This window comes from Perca flavescens, chromosome 16 (assembly GCF_004354835.1).
Source record: "Perca flavescens isolate YP-PL-M2 chromosome 16, PFLA_1.0, whole genome shotgun sequence".
Classification (NCBI taxonomy): Eukaryota; Metazoa; Chordata; class Actinopteri; order Perciformes; family Percidae; genus Perca; species Perca flavescens.
In genome coordinates this window covers 28,447,197-28,469,927 of record NC_041346.1, presented here as the reverse complement: position 1 = coordinate 28,469,927, position 22,731 = coordinate 28,447,197, and the positions used below count along the sequence as shown (strand labels likewise).

General features: G+C 42.2%; 2 protein-coding genes across 3 annotated transcripts in view; both read right to left on the bottom strand.

The window, feature by feature from the left end:
* The window catches only part of LOC114570549 (metal transporter CNNM4), a 35,415-nt gene extending 29,655 nt beyond the window's left edge, over positions 1-5,760 (bottom strand). Inside the window, exons 1-2 of the mRNA XM_028600876.1 lie at positions 4,672-5,760; positions 2,315-2,678 (exon numbers count right to left, since the gene is read on the bottom strand). Of these exons, the coding sequence (XP_028456677.1) occupies positions 2,315-2,678; positions 4,672-5,760 (1,453 nt within the window). The remainder of the gene's footprint in view (positions 1-2,314; positions 2,679-4,671) is intronic.
* A 3,841-nt stretch (positions 5,761-9,601) lies between these two features.
* sec14l7 (SEC14-like lipid binding 7) overlaps positions 9,602-22,731 on the bottom strand; it is a 24,145-nt gene continuing 11,015 nt past the window's right edge. Inside the window, exons 8-12 of one of the 2 annotated variants that reach the window (XR_003694611.1) lie at positions 21,961-22,067; positions 16,207-16,346; positions 15,440-15,609; positions 14,913-15,114; positions 10,048-10,115 (exon numbers count right to left, since the gene is read on the bottom strand). Coding sequence is in view for 1 of the 2 variants with exons in the window: in XM_028601862.1 (XP_028457663.1) it covers positions 9,997-10,115; positions 15,440-15,609; positions 16,207-16,346; positions 21,961-22,067 (536 nt within the window). In the remaining variant the exon portion in view is untranslated. Of the gene's footprint in view, positions 10,116-14,912; positions 15,115-15,439; positions 15,610-16,206; positions 16,347-21,960; positions 22,068-22,731 lie in introns of both variants that reach the window. The other variant, XM_028601862.1, reaches the window with a different exon arrangement.

The window sequence follows — 22,731 nt, the reverse complement described above, 5'->3', positions numbered from 1 at the left end:
ATATTTTCCACATTTTTCTGACATATAGACCAAACAACTAATCGATTAATTGAGAAAATAACAGATTTATCAACTATGAAAATAATCCCAAATCCCTAAACCCATAATCATTACGTATTATGCATTGGAAGCCCTGGATACTGTATGAGCCTCCCTCTATATCTCTCTCAAATATTTTTGTTCTCTCTGTTTTGTCATTTAGTAAACTTTATAGATTTCAACCATATTATTCCTTCTTGAGTCTCTTCAACAAGAACTTAGATTAATGTATGAATTGAATAGTGATTGTGTGACCTATGATGGAACAACCAGTGATACCTTTGGTAGTACCGTCAAATGATAGCCTCTAGCGATGTCATCAGGATACACATACACCGGTAGGCAGTGGCCCACCTTACCGGGTGACCACGTCGTGGTCCACCTGATCACAGAAGTTATAGTTTACCCACCTCTTTTTTTACCACTACACCTCTGCCGCCCACCAACTCTATACACGATGTGATTGGCCTGACTAGAATTCGTTTTTTCCAGCTCGCAAGTCAACGGAGAGTTGCTAGACCCCCCCCTGAGGGTGCGTCTAGATTTCTAGGCTAGTGATGGCTGAGAGGAATTGGAAATATTGATAACTTTAGAAGTAGACTAAAAACCTACTTATTCAGGCTGGCTTTTAGGTAACATCTTATCATTTTATGATTTTAGGGTTAATACTTATCTATATCGGGATGTAACGATGCATCGTGAAGCGGTTATGAATCAATATAAATGTGTAAAGATTACAAATGCCTGAGTTTTTTTTTTTTAATGAATGGTGATGCATGCATTTTTTTTAAACGTCCTAGACATAATAATCTACTTCAGATTTAACTTGTGTTACTTCAGACGTCCCTAAGTCTTCTTAGTTCATTTATTTGAAGAGATCTTTTTCTATTTATTGAGTTATTTTGATGTGAAGTTTGTCTTAGAAATCTAATTATTAATTCTTTGTTTTATTTTTGTTATTAAAAGATAAAATACAATTTCAGTTGCACCTTTGATACGAGGACACATCGTTGTTTGGCAGTTTATAGAATTAGTCTGCTGCTCGTTCTGTAAAGAAAAAAATCCTGAGAAAATCGTACTGTGAACTTAAAATCGTGAATCGACTCGTGAGTTGAGTGACAGTAAAGTGAATATCTTTGAGTTGTGGACAAACCAAGACATTAGGGGATGTTATATTGGGTGTTTGGGGAAATACTGATCTACATTTTCTGACACTTTATAGACCAAACTTATCAATTCATTGTAACACATTAATTGTTAGGTGCAGCCCTAGATTAAACAGAGATCAGCTGATTTCTCTGCAGGTTCCTCAGAGAAATCAGCTGATATATAGTATGACCTCACACACACACGCACACACGCACGCACGCACGCACACACACACACACACACACACACACACACACACACACACACACACACACACACACACACACACACACACACACACACACACACACACACACACACACACACACACACCTCTGTTTCACTATCTTTGTGGGGACCTGTCATTGACATAATGCATTCCCTAGCCCCTTACCCTAACCTTAACCATCACAACTAAATGCCTAACCTTAACCCTTACCCTAACCTTAACCATCACAACTAAATGCCTAACCTTAACCCTTACCCTAACCTTTAAAACTAGATGCCTAACCTTAACCCTCACCCTAACCTTAACCATCACAACTAAATGCCTAACCTTAACCCTTACCCTAACCTTAACCATCACAACTATATGCCTAACCTCAACCCTTACCCTAACCTTAACCATCACAACTATATGCCTAACCTCAACCCTTACCCTAACCTTAACCATCACAACTAAATGCCTAACCTTAACCCTTACCCTCACCCTAACCATAACCTAATTCTAACCCTAATCCTAAAACCAAGTCTTAACCCTCAAACAGCCCTTTAAACTTGTGGGGTCCAGCATTTTGGTCCCCACGAGGCTGTGCACACAAGGTTACTGTAGTCCCCGGTTTTTGGACCCCACGAATATAGTAAAACAGGTACACACACACACCCACACAACCAAACACACACACACACACACACACACACAACAGACATGCAGAAAACCAGACACACACACACACACACACACACAACCAGACACACAGACACACTCACAACAGACACCCACACACCCACCCACACAACCAGACACACACAACAGACATGCAGAGAACCAGACACACACACACACACACACACACACACACACACACACACACACACACACACACACACACACACCCCCCCTTACCCTTCTTGAACTCCTCCAGCATGGCGTCCAGCTTGGTGTCGTGGAACACGAAGTGGACCGGGTGGTTGTAGAACTTGGTGATGGTCTTCAGCGTGGTGCAGTCGTCCGGGTCCACGAAGGCCAGGTCCTTGACGTACAGGATGTCCACGATGTTGGAGCGCTCGTCGTCGTACACGGGGATGCGCGTGTAGCCGCTCTCCATGATTTCGGACATGGTGTTGAAGTCCAGCACGGCGTCGGCCTGGATCATGAAGCAGTGGTCCGTGGGCGTCATCACGTCCTCCACCGTCTTGTTGCGGAGCTCCAGGGCGCCCTGGATCATGTTCAGCTCCTCCTTCACCAGGTCGTTGTACGGCTCCGTCACCTTCACCAGCACCACAACAAACACATTTAGATCCTCAGCTTTAAAAGTGCTCCTTTTATCAGGGCTCATACGCATTTTAACCAATAGTTTGCCATGACTTTTCCATGATTTTTTCATGATTTTTCCATTACTTTTTCCATTACTTTTCATCTCTTTTCATCTCTTTTCATGACTTTTCCATGACTTTTTCATCATTTTTCCATTACTTTTCCATGATTTTTCCATGACTTTTTAATGACTTTTCCATGATTTTCCATGACTTTTCCATGATTTTTCCATTTTCCTTTTCATGATTTTTCCATGATTTTTTCATGACTTTTCCATGATTTTTTCATGACTTTTTCATGACTTTTCCATGATTTTCCATGACTTTTCCATGATTTTTCTATGACCTTTTCAGCAAATTTCCATGACTATGTGTTCCTGAAAATGTCAGTCGACATTAAACAATAAGAATACAAATCTGTGTTAAAGTTGACCCTCAGAGGTTTAACTATAAAACGAATGATAATGTCTGTGGTTCATAGTGGGATTCATAATATCGCTCCCCGAATACAACGTTGAGGTTAACATGACGTGAAAATACATTTATTAATCACATATTATTATGCTGTGTGTTATGACTTTTCCAAAACTTTCCAGGCCTGGAATTTGCATTTTTCCAGGTTTTTTCTAAACATATGAACCCTGTATTATGCTCATTTTCAAGTTCATAATTGTATTTAGAGGTTGTACCAGAATAGGTTTATGTGGTTTAATTTTTAAAAAAGACCATATTTTTGTTGTGCTGCACATTGCTGCAGCTCCTCTTTTCACCCTGTGTGTTGAGCTCTCTGTTTTAGCTACAGAGTGAGACATCTCACTTCTGTTCCATCTTTGTTGGGAGTCACACATGCGCAGTAACTAGGTAAGGACTACTAGCCAGTCAGAAGCAGAGTATGTAGGGTTATTTTGAGCGTCAAAGACTTCATTTCCTGCATTCGGATACACATGTATGCACCAAGTTACGGCGGAAATACCTTTATTTAGTCTATGCGAAGAAGAAAAACACAGACGACAATTCAAAATATATCAAAATCATAATGGAAAGTTTGTTGTTGTGTGTCATTGGGCATTTTTAAGTGGGCATATGGAAATCCTGGAGCTTTCTTAGTGGGTAGCCTACTGTTATACCTGCGTATCACGTATCACGCATATCACCTGCATACGCCCCGAAACCCACGCCTATGAATGAGCAGGGTCCAAAATTCTCACCAACCAAATGCCTAGAAGTGAATGTTCAAACGTTACCAGCCACTCAATAGATAACCATGGATTAATGGCTGGCGAGTGATGCAAATCTACCAGCACGGCATTCGGCTGGTACAGTAGATGGTGCTAATTTTGGACACTGCCTGCCTATGAGTAAATCTAGGGCTGGGCAATATATCGATATTATATCGTGATATGAGACTAGATATCGTCTTAGATTTTGGATTTTTTAATATGGTGATATGACATTAGTGTTGTCTTTTCCTGGTTTTAAAGCTCCCATGGCATGAAAATGTCACTTTATGAGTTTTTTTTTAACATTAATATGAGTTCCCCCAGCCTGCCTATGGTCCCCCAGTGGCTAGAAATGGTGATAGGTGTAAACCGAGCCCTGGGTATCCTGCTCTGCCTTTGAGAAAAGGAAAGCTCAGATGGACCAATCAGGAATCTTCTCCTTATGAGGTCATAAGGAGCATTACAGTAAAGTGATGTACTTTTCTGAACTTACCATACTGTTTCTAGCTGTTCTATTATTTGCCTTTTCTAATCCCCACTTAGACATTACGTCCACATAACTGATGATTATTTATCTAAAATCTAAGTGTGAAGATGTTTTGTAAAAGCACCAATTGTCAACCCTAGAATATCGCTGTAATATCAATATCGATGTATTTAGTCAAAAATACCGCGATATCTGATTTTCTCCCTATCCATAAGTAAATGCACTTATTCCACCACTGACCTTCAGCATCCCCACCAGCTTCTCCCGGTTGTACACGATGCCTATCTCCTCGCCGAGCATGAAGTCCAGCAGCTTGCTAACGGGGAAGGACACCGGGAACGTCAAGAACATGAAGAACTTGGTCACCATGATGGTGTCGGCTCCGACGGCGAGTCCGTGGCGCGAGCAAAGCGCCTGGGGCACGATCTCCCCGAAGATCACGATCCCGACGGTCGAAGCCACGACGGCGCCCAAACCGGACCCGGTGAGGTCGTCGAGGAGGATGGTGAGGGTGGTGTTCACCAGGACGTTGCCCAGCAGCAGGGAACAGAGAAGATAGTTCCCTTTGCTGCGGATGGGCTCGATTTTTCGTGCGTATTTCTTCTCCTTCTCGGTGCCGCAGCTCTGCACGATGCGCAGCTCCATGGGGTCCAGCGCCATCAGCCCCAGGTTCAGTCCGCTGAACATGCCCGAGAGCACGAGTAGGCACGCGATGAGGATGGCCTGGAGCCAGATGGGCAGCAGGGACTTCTTCTCCTCGAGCACCAGCAGCCTGCCATCACTGTCCCCCAGCAGCACCCACCTGCTCCCGTCCGCGCTCCGCGTGCACAGGGCGTACTCCTTCCTGGGCTCGCTCTTGCGCAGCGGCTTAACGTGAACGGTGAGCAGCCCCGACGTGCCCCGACTGCTGACGTTCATGAAGGTCCCGACGCTTATGTCCTTCGTGAAGTCAACACAAGTCCTATCGGGCGCATCCATCATGCCGCTGCCGCTCCCCCTCGCCGCCGCTACCGCCTCCTCCTCCTCGCCTTCGCCCGCTTCGCCGCTGTCCGTTAGCTCCGTGAAGCGTATTTGCGTCCAGGTGCCCGAGTGGAGCTGCACCCCGTAAAACCGGAGCTGCACGGAGCTCTCCTCGGTCACCTGGATGACACCATCGTCATTGGTACCGGACGGCTTGTCGCTCCTCTCCAGCCGCATGCCGAGCACCTGGCTGCCGCCTCCGCCGCCCCCGGACGCCGCCGTTGTCTCTGTGCGGCCGCCGACTGCGCTCCACAGGAATATAATGACAGTGAGAATGTAACCCTGCTGCCCGCTCCATTCTGTCGCCATGTTTGTTTCACTGCTCGGCGACCCGGGGGCTGACGTCATTTACTCATGTCCGAGATGCTCCCCCCCCGCTGACCCATCACACACACACACACACACACACACACACACACACACACACACACACACACCCGTTAACACCGCCTACCGGACAGCGACAGGTAGAGCTAATAAACAAACTCCCCCCTTTCCTCTCTCTCTCTCTCTCTCTCTCTCTCTCTCTGTGTTTTTCAATCACTGTACAGCACTTTGCATTTCCTTATGTTTCTCCCTCTCTCTCACTCCCTCTCTCTCTTGTCTCTCTCTCTCTCCCTCCTCTGTCTCTCTCACAAAAACAGTGTATAATCTTATATAATATTATAATCTTGTTATGTTGATGCTCTATTCATGCAGCAGGTAAACATCCCCAAATGTTGCACCCTGCATCCCCCTCCCTCTTTCCCTCCTTCCCTCCTTCCCCTGTCTCTGAGGCTCGGGGCAATGCGGCACACAGCTGCTGCTTTTTGTATCGGGAGCCAGTTGCTGTTATGTAAAGGCACATGGCCTCTGTGCACCCCCATCACCCACCACAAACACACACACACACACACACACACACACACACACATACACACACACACTTCTTTCCCCCCTTTCCATCTCCCCCTCCCCTCGTCCTGCACCATCCCTCTGGCACCGAGCCCGGCCTGCTGGATGGATGCAGGGAAGCTGTCTGTTTAATAACAATAATCACAATTATAATAATAAGATAAATATTTGACTGCATCAATTATCTAACATGATTCATGTTTTTTTTTATCTAATTTGATGTCTCTTAAATGTATCATTCTTATCGTTTAACATGTGCTAAATAAATCAAATCAAAAGTACGGTTAATAGTAACATAAACTTTAACAATGAATGTTAGAATTAAATCAGGGTTGCACAGATACACAAACTCTTAGCCTTTTCAAGTGTTTTTTTCATCAAATCCCCACATTAAACTCATTCATTTTCCTATTTTAATAATTCTTAACCATCTTAATAATTAGGTCCTAATATTTATTTATGTAATACAACATAAAGCATTGTCTCCCTCATTGCCACCTGGTGGTCAAACGCTGCTAAGAAAGAAGAAATGACTGAGTACTTCTCCCAAAATTATTCTACCAGTATTTCTTTGCATTGTAGGTTTATTTATTTGTATTGTAAATTAATAAGACTTTAGATGATAATTTAAAACGTTACACATCAACTTCTCACCCTCTCTTTTGTCCCCACTGATGATTTTACATAACAAATAATTTTGTGCAAGAACTCAATAACCGACATTTAAACTGTACATGTCAACTAATATTCTTATTTACACTATTATCGTCTCTTAACACTTAAACATAGATCCCATTTGTCAGCATTATTATTGTTATTTACACTGTTATATATTGCATATTTCTTATTTCTGCATATTGTTGACTTAAGTAATGCACATATTTTTACAGATTTATTCCTATTTTTCTTAGAATTTCTCTTGTTTATATGTTTTATTCTACAATGGTAGCAATGCAACGTAACCCCATTTCCCCCTGGGGATCAAAAAAAGATTCAGAAGCTCCACTCTCCGGCCGGCCACTTTATTAGGAACACCTTTACAGTTTGATGCACCAAATCTGCCATAATTCCTACGCTTTGGAAGATTTTAATTGTCAGAAAGGCGTTAAATGTTTAGTACTGAGGTTGTAGTTTGCAGTGGTGTTATACTGGACTGAATTATACTGAAATATGTTAGATTAGAATATTAAAGTGCTCATATTATGCTCATTTTCAGTTTCATAATTGCATTTCGAGGTTGTACCAGAATAGGTTTACATGGTTTAATTATCAAAAAACACCATATTTTTGTTGTACTGCACATTGCTGCAGCTCCTCTTTTCACCCTGTGTGTTGAGCTCTCTGTTTTAGCTACAGAGTGAGACATCTCACTTCGGTTCTATCTTTGTTGGGAGTCCCACATGCTCAGTAGCTAGGTAAGGACTACTAGCCAGTCAGGAGCAGATTATGAGGGCGTGCCCTGACAGTACCTAGGTAAGGAGTACTAGCCAGTCAGAAGCAGAGTATGAGGCCCTGACAGTACCTAGGTAAGGACTACTAGCCAGTCAGAAGCAGAGTATGAGGCCCTGACAGTACCTCGGTAAGGACTACTAGTCAGTCAGAAGCAGAGTATGAGGGCCCTGACAGTAGCTAGGTAAGGACTACTAGCCAGTCAGAAGCAGAGTATGAGGGCCCTGACAGTAGCTAGGTAAGGACTTCTAGCCAGTCAGAAGCAGAGTATGAGGGCGTGCCCTGACAGTACCTAGGTAAGGACTACTAGCCAGTCAGAAGCAGAGTATGAGGGTGTACCATGCTAGCAGCTAGCCGAGCATTATAACGTGTGTTACAAAGTGACCACGTTGGTCTCTGAAGTAAAGGCTGGACTACAATAGAGCTGTTTGGAGCAGTTGGTGAACAGTGTTTTCTGTTGGAGATGGTAAGTCCCTTTGGGGGGGGGGACTTTGGGCTTTTTCACTTTGTAAACCTATAACATGCACAAAAAAAGATATATAACACAATAAAGGAAAGGGAAAAAGCCAAAAAACATAATATGAGCATTTTAAAAGTACTTAAACTAATTGTACCTCAAGATTCTTCATTAATTAAAGTGACTATATGTAACTTATGTCTATATGTCATTTTCCATCTGATGATCATAAATGACCTGTAACAGCAAACAAGACTAACAGTGAAAAGAATGCTTGTTTTAATATAGTTTTTATTAAAGCCTCTGCCCGGTCTGATTTTTCCTGCAAACTCACAAAATGATTTACGGCAGGCAGACGGAGCTACGGTAACTAGTGCGTTCCATTTACAAGTCGGATCTTCATTGTTTTCATTAGCTTTTTTTGTGCATACAAACAGCGTAGCAACATGTCCAGAGACAGAATATGGACAGCGCTGTCTTTACAACTGATTTAGTGAGACACAAATAACACAGAAGAGCTTATAACTGTACGTTACTACAGCTTTCACCACTGTTGATGCACGGAGCAGCCATGTTGGATTATTAGCTCGGGGTGCTCAGTGGTTGCCCGAGTTCCGAGCTCGAAAATCCGAGGTCAGGGGGGCATGTTTCCGACTTTGACCTCGGAAATATAGTTCGGAGAACAAATGTAACGCGCTATAAGGCCTCTTGCACGCTGCCTGCGTGGCGTGAGTGTGGTGTTTCTGTTGCGTGGCGGCTGCTAGCCTTGTCTGGACACATGGATGTTTCCTATTTCCCCTGCACTCAAGCAGCAGTATACTTCATGTTAAACATTTAATTACAAAAACATGAAAATAACCCTCAGTTGTTTTGTTTTTGAAGATACAGTACAGGCCAAAAGTTTGGACACACCTTCTCATTCAATGCATTGTTTTATTTATTTTCATGACTATTTACATTGTAGATTCTCACTGAAGGCATCAAAACTATGAATGAACACATATGGAATTATGTACTTAACAAAAAAGTGTGAAATAACAGAGCCACCCTTTGCTTTTTTATTAATAAGGGAAACAATTCCACTAATTAACCCTGACAAGGCACACCTGTGAAGTGAAAACCATTTCAGGTGACTACCTCATGAAGCTCATTGAGAGAACACCAAGGATCTAAAATATAAGACGTGTTTTCAGTTATTTCACACTTTTTTGTTAAGTACATAATTCCATATGTGTTCATTCATAGTTTTAATGCCTTCAGTGAAAATCTACAATGTAAATAGTCATGAAAATAAAGAAACACATTGAATGAGAAGGTGTGTCCAAACTTTTGGCCTGTACTGTATATTTTTAGGCCTTTATTTTATAGGACAGCTGAAGACATGAAAGGGGGAATGATATGCAGCAAAGGGCCGCAAGTCGGCATCGAACCCGCAGCCGCTGCGGCACAAACTGAGCCTCCGTACATGGGGCGCCTGGGTAGCTCAACCAGGTGAGCTACCCAGGCGCCCCAATAATCCTTAACTGTTAACAGTTAAAGTTATCTGGTTTGAAATGTTGGTGAAGCAAGTTTTTCTAGAAAAATAATACTTAAGATCTTCTTTGATGTCCTGAATTGTCACAAATTGAAAAATCTTTACACATCACATGGATCATCTAACGACAACAACCCTGCTCGATGTGAAAACGTTGATTTAGCCGTCGATGATTGGTCCGTCACTGAGAGAGAGGGATCTGTGTCCTGGATCAGTCTCCTCGGCCGCGTGGACTCTGCGTCTGTCCGTCCGGAGGAGGCAGAACCTCCACTTTGTAGCTCACCCTCTTGGACTGCAGGACGCTGTAGCTGTTGTCAAAACGCAGCACGTCTGCACAAAACGAAGAACACGACAGTTAAATCAGAATCAGAAGAAGAGCTTTATTGGCCCGGTTTGCGTAGACCAAACTCAACTTAACTAGGAAAACTTGCTGGAAAACACTGGAAAAGGAGAATCGCATCAAGGGCCAGACATGTAGCGTGTATTTTCATGCTTTTATTTTCGAAAAAAGTCAAATATATCTTTGACTGTATTATTCCATGTCTAAATTAGTCTTCTCACTTACAGTTTGGTCCACATAAAGCCCTAAAAAAAGGCAGCAAATAGCTCCTTAGAAATCTTAGAATTTAGCAAATCGAGCAAAACAAAGATCACATTTTAAAAGTCGACTCACAGCAACCTGTTTCCCAGCTTTAATTTTGAAAACTCTCTGTTTCTGGGGGCATTTCTGGAGTCTCAAAGTCGGCAAATCTACCAAAATCTGCTCAAAGTGTCGTGTAGTTGCCATTTGAAACACAGTTTTTGTCTTGTTTTGGTGCACAACTAGGTGGGCCAACATTTATTGTGAACCTAAATTGATCAAAACCTGCAAGGGGCCGGATTTGGCCCGCGGGCCTCGAGTTTGATACATGTGGCGTAGAAAAACAAGGCACTTGACTCAGACTAATCTTTGCTCTCAAAGTACAACACAACATATTAAGAATAAAAACAGAGATGATATAAGATATAAAAAATAGTGTACAGTATGACAATACAATAGAATTTACAATTTTACAAAAAAATATACAAAAGAGAGGGAAAGAATAGTGCAATATCGGTCAATAGACTGAGATTTTCGGATTTAAAGAAACTTATAGGACTTATTGGCAATTTGTCTTATTCACCGTAACCCCCAGAGTTAGACAAGTCCATACATACCCTTCTCATCTCCGTGCATGCTGTAACGCTGTCTGACGGCTCCAGCATTAGCTTAGCCTAGCACAGATCCTGCAGGTAACTGGTTCCAACTAGCCTACTGCTCCCAATTGTGACAAAAGTGACAAAATAACGCCAACATGTTCCTATTTACATGTTGTGATTTGTAGAGTCACAGCGTGTACAAAAAACCACGTAACATGAGACACAGCCATTTTCTAACAGTAAACAAACCTGGAACTATATTCTCAGACAGGCTTGCTGCGAGCATATCACTCCGCCCAAGTACTATATTCTTCCGCCTGAGAATATAGTTCCCGGTTTGTTTACAGTTAGAAGATGGCTTTGTCTCATGTTACGTTATTTTTTGTATATGCTGTGACTCTATAAATCACTACATGTAAATAGGAACAGGTTGGCGTTATTTTGTCACTTATTCGGAGCAGTAGGATTACTGGAACCATTCACCTGCATGATCTGTGCTGGCCTGATGCCGCTGGAGCTGTCAGACAGCATTACAGCACGCATGGAGATATGAAGGGTATGTATCGACTTGTCTAACTCTGGGGGTTATGGAGAATAAGCTAAATTCCCAATAAGTCGGTGTGTTCCTTTAAATATGAGTACAGTGACTATATGTAACTATATATTTTTTTACATACAATGATCTTAACCATTGTCTTCTGAGCAGACTGAACTCATGAAGTGGCGTATGTATGACACGCCAATTCGTATGCCATTTTTGCGTGTTATCAAGACGCATAATCGCTTTTTAGTTTATCAACGCCTATTATCACCTAAAAAAATATATCAAGGGTTAAAGGACTTACGTCTCAGCAGGATTTGGAAAAACTTGTCCATGCTTTTATCTTCAGCAGACTTGACTACTGTAACGGTGTCTTTACAGGTCTCCCTAAAAAATCAATCAGACAGCTGCAGCTGATTCAGAACGCTGCTGCTCGAGTCCTCACTAAAACCAAGGAAGTGGATCACATCACTCCAGTACTGAAATCTCTACACTGGCTTCCAGTGCCTCAAAGAATTGATTTTAAAATACTTTTGCTGGTTTATAAACCACTAAACGGTTTAGGGCCAAAATAAATCAAGAGGGGTCTGGCTGCAGACCCCCAGTGTCAGGCTGCTTCCGTTGCAGGCTCCACTCTCAGGCTGCCTCCAGTGTCAGGACCGGAAATAACAAACTTTTTCTGCTACACTATGACCCCCCCAGACCTCTCAGGTGGTCTGGGACAGGTCTGCTACACTATGACCCACCCAGACCTCTCAGGTGGTCTGGGACAGGTCTGCTACACTATGACCCACCCAGACCTCTCAGGTGGTCCGGGACAGGTCTGCTACACTATGACCCACCCAGACCTCTCAGGTGGTCCGGGACAGGTCTGCTACACTATGACCCACCCAGACCTCTCAGGTGGTCTGGGACAGGTCTGCTACACTATGACCCACCCAGACCTCTCAGGTGGTCTGGGACAGGTCTCTACTACACTATGACCCACCCAGACCTCTCAGGTGGTCCGGGACAGGTCTGCTACACTATGACCCACCCAGACCTCTCAGGTGGTCCGGGACAGGTCTGCTACACTATGACCCACCCAGACCTCTCAGGTGGTCCGGGACAGGTCTGCTACACTATGACCCACCCAGACCTCTCAGGTGGTCTGGGACAGGTCTACTACACTATGACCCACCCAGACCTCTCAGGTGGTCTGGGACAGGTCTACTACACTATGACCCACCCAGACCTCTCAGGTGGTTTGGGACAGGTCTGCTACACTACGACCCACCCAGACCTCTCAGGTGGTCTGGGACAGGTCTACTACACTACGACCCACCCAGACCTCTCAGGTGGTCCGGGACAGGTCTACTTGTTGTCCCCAGAGTCAGAACTAAACAGGGGGAAGCAGCGTTCAGTTTTTATGCTCCACATATCTGGAACAAACTCCCAGAAACCTGTAGGTCCGCTGCAACTCTCAGTTCTTTTAAATCCAGGCTGAAGACCTATCTTTTTGATCTTGCCTTTCTTTAAATAACCTATTTTATAATTGATTTTAATTATTTTGTAGCAGCTCTTTCATGTTTCTCTCAGTTTAAAATTTTTTTATTCTGCACTGTAAATTTTATTCTTGACTTTGAATGTTTTTAAATTGTTTTAAATTGTTTTCTGGATGCTCTTTCATGTTTTATGTAAAGCACTTTGAATTGCCCTTTTGCTGAAATGTGCTATATAAATAAAGGGAGTAATTTGAAAGGATGTAAGTCCGCGGAGGGTAAAACACAGGTCTCTCACCCAGGAGAGCTGGGATTGTGTCCCGCGTGTGGCGCTTTTCAACCGTTTATTTTTTTATTTTTAACCCTTGCCCAATGTTTCTTTCCTAAACCCAACCGTTTATTGTTTTCCTAAGCGTGTGACGTTGGTCACCGTCGTGTTTTTGTCGTTTTTTTTGTGTTACTGAAGCCTTTCCCAATCTTCTTTTCCTGTGTATGTTTACATCTGCTGTAGCCAGCGTAGGCATACACGTGTATAGCTCAAAATGCGTCCAGATAACACGCCATTTGGCTTTAGGAAAGTGGCGTGTATGTTTTTTTTTCTGATGTTTTGGCCTCTTTTTTTCTCCCCGACACTTTTCTTTTGGCGCCTTTTTCAATGTTTTACCCTGCAGAGACCTGAGGAGCAGTTAACCGTAGTCCTCATATATCCACCACGCCAACACAAAGGAAGAGGAAGATGAAGGTAACGGACGTCTGGACGAAAATAAGGACAAACTGCGGCAACGGGGCAATCCCGTAAGTGGAAGGTCGTGGATATAGACCAGCTGCTCATTGTTCGCCTTCTTCTAAAATATTAGCAACACCAGGAAAAACCCCAAGACGTTTCTGACCCTTTCGACAATGTGACATTTGGGTTACACTTTACTTGAAGGTATCTACATGAGAGTGATATAACCCTGGAATGAACATTATAAACAAGTCATAAACATTCATGACCTAACGCTTCGTTTAGTGTCATTCGGTTTTTGTCATGACAAGTTATGTTAGAGTTAGAGTTCATGTGTCATAACAGTGTCATGTCACTCTTATGTAAATACCTTTGGATTTCTTTATTTAAAAAACAACATGGCATCATGACTTTGCGTAAACATACACGCCACTTTCCTAAAGCCAAGTGGAGTGTTATTGTACGCATTTTCAGCTATCCACGTGTATGCCTACGCTGTATACAGCCGATGTAAACATACCAACCACGTGGCGTCGTCACGTTGCGTGTTATCGCGAGAACGTGACGTACTATCGCGAGAACAACGTCACGCGCGTGTAAAAAAAAAAAAAGAACACAGGGTTTAGGAGAAGAACACAGGGAAAGGCTTTAGTAACACAAAAAAGCGACAAAAACATGGAAAATAATGACAAAAACACGCTTAGGAAAACAATAAACGGTTGGGTTGAGGAAAGCCCCAACTAACCTCCTTATGTGGTCCTACGTCCCTTTATACCACTCGCTACGGTGAAAATTCACTCGTAATGTAGGTCAATGGCGGGCTAAACAGGCTAAAAACCGATTACGCGTCTTGATAACACGCCAAAATGGCATACGAGTTGGCGTGTCACACATACGCCACTTCATGAGATCAGTCTGCAAAAAAGGGACACATACATACAGGCTAATTTTCATCTGCAGTCCCTAGCTGTCAGGATCCGGCTGAGACTGATTGCCTTTGTGCCACTTTCGTGGCCTTTTTGTGTATTTTGTTATCTGTGCTTGTTGCTGTGTTCCATGTGTTCTGTTGTTACCTGTCTGTCATCTGTCTTTGTCTCCGCCCTTCCCCTTATATGGTCGGCACTTCCTTTCCCTCCCTCCAGTTCTGTACTCACCTGTTCCCAATTGTCTCGTTAGTTTCCCTCCCTTTCTACTCTCACCTGTTGCTCGTTACTGTCTTGTCCGATCCCCTGTCTTTCTGTTCATTGGTCTGTGTGTTTCTACACCCCTCTGTTCCTTTGTCTCTTGTCGGTTCGTCTCTCTCTGTTCGTCTGTAGTTATAAGTTTGTAGTTGTTGTGACACAATAAAGCGTGTTTGTTCTGCACTCCTGACTGGAAGAGTCTTGCATTTGGGTCAACCTGCTGAAATCGTGACACTATCAGGTCGATGGCTTAAAAACAATAGCTACACTACAACAATACAACAAGTAGGACACATAAAACCGTGTTACCGACATTTGTTTACAATGTTTTAATGCATTTGGAAAAGTGCAAACTGAACTAAACGAACAATACAACAATTGAGTCTACAGAACTATAGGTGAGAAAGCGCCCCAAATCTTCTGCAAGAAAGATTTCCCAAAATGTCATGAAGTCAAACCTCTGTCTGATACTGTTTATAGAGAAATCCAATGATCCTACACGTTCAATTACTCCACTGCTGTGGTTCAGTGTGTGGGGGACTCACAGACTCCGGGCTCGGTGCAGGTGAGGCAGCTGTCTTCGGGGACCAGGTGTGCGTTGTAGCGTTCGCTGGGCAGAACCGGCAGCATCTCCGCCACTTCCTGTCCTCCCCGTTCTTTGGTCCGTCTGTACACTCCAAACCCGATATCTGCTCCGTTGCTGGCAAACTGCCACCTGAGAGGAAACACAGCGCATTACAGCTGCAAAGATTAATATATGTAATCAATTAGTTCGCAACTATTAATTCATCTCCAACTATTTTAATAATTGAATTGAGGGTAGGGCTGCTCCCTCTTAGTCGATTAGTCGACTAATCAGTCATTTTGGTCTTAGTCAACTTAGATTTCTTTAGTCCATTAGTCATGTTTGATGCTTTTTTCATGCTGAATGACTTATTTCCAAGAAACGTACGAGCACATCTCTGGTAAACACAAGAATTAAAGTGGTGCTTTTAGCACGACTCTTTGCGGACAAACTCAGATTTACAGATCTGTCGATTAAAATCAACTAATCGATCAGTCGATACAATTGAATGAGTGTTAGTCGACTAAGAAGTTCTTCAATCGAGCACAGCCCCTAGATAAAAGTGACAAAAATATTGGTGGAAAAGCAACAAAAGTGTCGAAAAATACGACCAAAATGTTTGAAAAAACAGTTTACATTTTAAATGTTGACCCAGAAGAACAAAATAAAGCTGCATGGTCGACAGGAAGACCACACAAGGGTTAAAAAACATAAAAATTGTTAATCACAAAAGAATGTGTTTTGTACCTCAGCAGGCTGCTGGCGGCTGGAACATCGTACTCCAGCTGGAAGACGGAGCCTCGGCTGACCGTCACGCTGCCGTCGTACTCCACCTTCTCCGAGTCCCGAACGTAGTACGACCGGGGAACGATACCGCCGTAATTTATCTGCAACAACAACAACAACAGTCTCTATTTCAATCACAACCCCACCAAGCCTTTCCCTGTGCTCTCGCCAGGGTTATTATAGGAATCTAAAACTAAAATAAGCAGTGAAAAATGTTTTTAGTAAACTGAAACTAAACCAAAACTAAACTCTTTAAAGGTCCCATGGCATGAAAATGTCACTTTATGAGGTTTTTTGTAACATTAATATGCGTTCCCCCAGCCTGCCTATGGTCCCCAGTGGCTAGAAATGGTGATAGGTGTAAACCGAGCCCTGGGTATCCTGCTCTGCCTTTGAGAAAATGAAAGCTCAGATGGACCAATCAGGAATCTTCTCCTTATGAGGTCATGGCCACACCCCCAACCCTCCACCTTGCTGTGTTTGTAACTATTGAGGACACAGAAATAGCACATCATAAGGAAAGCTCATTGTGGGACTGGCTCTAGTGGCTGTAATTCTGCACCAAGGCTAAAGGGAAAGAGACTTCAGATACAGTATTAGGGGACCACTAAGGTCTATATAAAAGAGACTTCAGATACAGTATTAGGGGACCACTAAGGTCTATATAAAAGAGACTTCAGATACAGTATTAGGGGAACACTAAGGTCTATATAAAAGAGACTTCAGATACAGTATTAGGGGACCACTAAGGCCTATATAAAAGAGACTTCAGATACAGTATTAGGGGACCACTAAGGTCTATATAAAAGAGACTTCAGATACAGTATTAGGGGACCACTAAGGTCTATATAAAAGAGACTTCAGATACAGTATTAGAGGACCACTAAGGTCTATATAAAAGATACTTCAGATACAGTATTAGAGGACCACTAAGGTCTATATAAAAGAGACTTCAGATACAGTATTAGGGGACCACTAAGGTCTATATAAAAGAGACTTCAGATACAGTATTAGGGGACCACTAAGGTCTATATAAAAGAGACTTCAGATACAGTATTAGGGGACCACTAAGGTCTATATAAAAGAGACTTCAGATACAGTATTAGGGGACCACTAAGGCCTATAAAAAAGAGACTTCAGATACAGTATTAGGGGACCACTAAGGTCTATATAAAAGAGACTTCAGATACAGTATTAGGGGGACCACTAAGGTCTATATTAAAGAGACTTCAGATACAGTATTAGGGGACCACTAAGGTCTATATAAAAGAGACTTCAGATACAGTATTAGGGGACCACTAAGGTCTATATAAAAGAGACTTCAGATACAGTATTAGGGGACCACTAAGGTATATATAAAAGAGACTTCAGATACAGTATTAGGGGACCACTAAGGTCTATATAAAAGAGACTTCAGATACAGTATTAGGGGACCACTAAGGTATATATAAAAGAGACTTCAGATACAGTATTAGGGGACCACTAAGGCCTATAAAAAAGAGACTTCAGATACAGTATTAGGGGACCACTAAGGCCTATATAAAAGAGACTTCAGATACAGTATTAGGGGACCACTAAGGCCTATATAAAAGAGACTTCAGATACAGTATTAGGGGACCACTAAGGTCTATATAAAAGAGACTTCAGATACAGTATTAGGGGACCACTAAGGTCTATATAAAAGAGACTTCAGATACAGTATTAGAGGACCACTAAGGTCTATATAAAAGAGACTTCAGATACAGTATTAGGGGACCACTAAGGCCTATAAAAAAGAGACTTCAGATACAGTATTAGGGGACCACTAAGGCCTATATAAAAGAGACTTCAGATACAGTATTAGGGGACCACTAAGGTCTATATAAAAAGAGACTTCAGATACAGTATTAGGGGACCACTAAGGCCTATACAAAAGAGACTTCAGATACAGTATTAGGGGACCACTAAGGCCTATATAAAAGAGACTTCAGATACAGTATTAGGGGACCACTAAGGTCTATATAAAAGAGACTTCAGATACAGTATTAGGGGACCACTAAGGTCTATATAAAAGAGACTTCAGATACAGTATTAGAGGACCATTAAGGTCTATATAAAAGATACTTCAGATACAGTATTAGAGGACCACTAAGGTCTATATAAAAGAGACTTCAGATACAGTATTAGGGGACCACTAAGGCCTATAAAAAAGAGACTTCAGATACAGTACTAGGGGACCACTAAGGCCTATATAAAAGAGACTTCAGATACAGTATTAGGGGAACACTAAGGTCTATATAAAAGAGACTTCAGATACAGTATTAGGGGACCACTAAGGCCTATAAAAAAGAGACTTCAGATACAGTATTAGGGGACCACTAAGGTCTATATAAAAGAGACTTCAGATACAGTATTAGGGGACCACTAAGGTCTATATAAAAGAGACTTCAGATACAGTATTAGGGGACCACTAAGGTCTATATTAAAGAGACTTCAGATACAGTATTAGGGGACCACTAAGGTCTATATAAAAGAGACTTCAGATACAGTATTAGGGGACCACTAAGGTCTATATAAAGAGACTTCAGATACAGTATTAGGGGACCACTAAGGTATATATAAAAGAGACTTCAGATACAGTATTAGGGGACCACTAAGGTCTATATAAAAGAGACTTCAGATACAGTATTAGGGGACCACTAAGGTATATATAAAAGAGACTTCAGATACAGTAGGGGACCACTAAGGTCTATATAAAAGAGACTTCAGATACAGTATTAGGGGACCACTAAGGTATATATAAAAGAGACTTCAGATACAGTAGGGGACCACTAAGGTCTATATAAAAGAGACTTCAGATACAGTATTAGGGGACCACTAAGGTATATATAAAAGAGACTTCAGATACAGTATTAGGGGACCACTAAGGTCTATATAAAAGAGACTTCAGATACAGTATTAGGGGACCACTAAGGTCTATATAAAAGAGACTTCAGATACAGTATTAGGGGACCACTAAGGTCTATATAAAAGAGACTTCAGATACAGTATTAGGGGACCACTAAGGTCTATATAAAAGAGACTTCAGATACAGTATTAGGGGACCACTAAGGTCTATATAAAAGAGACTTCAGATACAGTATTAGGGGACCACTAAGGTCTATATAAAAGAGACTTCAGATACAGTATTAGGGGACCACCAAGGTCTATATAAAAGAGACTTCAGATACAGTATTAGGGGACCACTAAGGTCTATATAAAAGAGACTTCAGATACAGTATTAGGGGACCACTAAGGCCTATATTAAAGAGACTTCAGATACAGTATTAGGGGACCACTAAGGTCTATATAAAAGAGACTTCAGATACAGTATTAGGGGACCACTAAGGTCTATATAAAAGAGACTTCAGATACAGTATTAGGGGACCACTAAGGTCTATATAAAAGAGACTTCAGATACAGTATTAGGGGACCACTAAGGTCTATATAAAAGAGACTTCAGATACAGTATTAGGGGACCACTAAGGTCTATATAAAAGAGACTTCAGATACAGTATTAGGGGACCACTAAGGTCTATATAAAAGAGACTTCAGATACAGTATTAGGGGACCACTAAGGTCTATATAAAAGAGACTTCAGATACAGTATTAGGGGACCACCAAGGTCTATATAAAAGAGACTTCAGATACAGTATTAGGGGACCACTAAGGTCTATATAAAAGAGACTTCAGATACAGTATTAGGGGACCACTAAGGCCTATATTAAAGAGACTTCAGATACAGTATTAGGGGACCACTAAGGTCTATATAAAAGAGACTTCAGATACAGTATTAGGGGACCACTAAGGTCTATATAAAAGAGACTTCAGATAAGATTGTTATCACATAATGCGTTATTTCAAAATGCATTGTTATTACATAATGCGTTTATCACATAATGCGTTGTTAAACAATAATGCATTATCACATGATGCATTGTTATTACATAATGCATTGTTATTACATAATGCGTTGTTATTACTTATTACATGGCTTGGTTGAATTCTAATGTAGAATGCGGTCTGTTATTTCTTGATAACCGTTAGACCGTTGCTAAGGATAACACACCGTTGCCCTGCAAAAGCAGAGCGTTGCCATGGACGCAGTTCTGTTCACTCTGGAGGACAGCTATCAATCAATCCGCGGATAATTTAGCCTATCAGCTGTGGCAAAAAGTGGGGAAACGTGGAGCAACTTCTGTCCTCCAATTCAAGCAATGACAGCAGATCTGATGAGCGTCTATCGCTAGTATCTTTCTATACCGTCTATGATCGCTAGCTACGCAGTAACCACCGTAGGGACAACAACGCTAATTAGTTAGCTTACGTTGCAACTTGTTTAACGTTAACTTACAGGTGTGTCAACATGCAGCGGCTCTGCAAAAAGGAAACGAGATGAATGAGGACATAAAGGTCCACATAAATATTCCCAAAGAAGCCATTCACCGTCCCACTTCACCGTCAACAGAAATGTTCAGTTTAATGTAAATTAGAGCTGCCGATAGCCCGCTAGCTCACTACAACGCGTCAGCTAATGTTGTGTCAATTGCTGCAGTGATTAAAACAGCAGCTGGGTCATTTGTCCACCACGGCAGCACCCCATAAAATATAGGCTACCACCACAGCCCGTAAGGTGGTGTTGAGTAGCTAATAGACGAAGGATTGCATTACAGAGTTTTTACGTTGCTATGGACGCAGGATTCCAACTGTAGAGACGGAACGGACTATTTTCTCTAGTGGAAGCAATACAATCGTATTTAAATCAATAAACTCCGATTTAAATCAATATTTTGTCAAGTTATTAGTCAAATTATTGATTTATTTGATAAGTAGCCATGTAATAAGCGGGATAATGTAGAGCGAGGCGGTTGTTATAGCGAATACAACCCCTTCAGGCTGATTCAAGTCCTGATCACCCTGTCGGGGTTGTATTCGCTATAACAACCGCCTCGCTCTACATTATCCCTTACATAATGCATTGTTATCACATAATGCGTTGTTATTACATAATATGTTATCACATAATGCGTTGTTATTACATAATGCGTTATCACATAATGCGTTGTTATTACATAATGTGTTGTTACACATCCACAGCGTTACTGCTGCATCGCTCCCTTCACTAACTACGGAGCCTATTAACTCGATAATAAAGCCTTAAAGTTTCAACTCAGGACAGCGCCACTTCTCAAAGATACAGAGAGGATTGGAGATGAGAAGTTGAACTGACCACCAACTACCGCTGACCTGACGGAGCACCACGACCGGCAGCTCGCGGTGCTCCGTATCCAGCACACAGTCACCTATTCTAGGGTATCAACCGCGATCAGCTTCATGGGAAATTAAGAACTCTCTATACTGGTGGTGGATGTTTTTTGATGCACTCCCATCATTAGCTTTGCTTTTTTAATAACAAATCTGTCCATTTAATTCTCACTCTGATTACCTAATGCACATGCACGCACTGTGGGGGGATGGAGGCGTTTTCATCCGAGAGACGCTGCGATTGGTGGATAGGATATGGAGCAGGGCACTGACAGCGACTTAACCAATCCCATTATGACAGACCACTTAGAGCACCAACTGCAATGTTTAATTTTAAATGAATGTAGCGTCCTGGCAGTCTGGCATACGTGGGCGCTCAGTGGGTGCCCACGTATCGGCGCCTATGCCTGTTAGAGCCTGTCTCTCTCTCACCATGGTTCTGCAGCGGGGGTCTCCATCAGGGTCAGTCCGGGTCCCTCCGTACGCCACAGGCAGCTGATCGGGGTCGATGTGTTGACGCAACACTTCCTGCCAGTTACCTGCAAACCGAGGAACGTAAGAGTTAGTGTCTGATAGTTGTGTTATTATGTGTTATCAGGGCATCAATGCCACCCTAACAGAAAGCCTTGCCACCCCTGCTGCCACCCCAGTTGGCACCAACGAATTAAAAGTTATGGCCAATTTGACCATTTACGAGCGTGAATGTCCAATGTCCGACTGAAGTCAGTCAAAAACTGCTTCCACCTTTCACACATCTGCCACTCATCACCTGTGTCTTACCTTAATGCCTTTCCTGTGATAATGCGCCTTACTTCTATCATACATCTATCTCCTGTTAAGTGAGATCACATTGTATGGTCGCCTCAAATGCAGGACATTGATTGCATGAGATTAAGTTTGTCTGTGTGAGTTTGTAAATGGCAGCCTGTGCCCTTTTTGTAGTGTGTATATACTATTTATCATCAAACTGTGATTAAATTCAGTATATATACACAGATGCCATACGTTGCCACCCCTCAAAAATTCCTGCCACCCTATGAATATTTTTCTGTGTTATTATGTGTTATTCATGTAAAAACATATCCTGGTTTTTCCTTTTAATGATGTTAATGTTTTAATAATAATTTAGTACTTTCACAGTGGTGTATTTGTACTTTTACTGAAGTAAAGGACAGACAGACAGACAGACAGACAGATAGATAG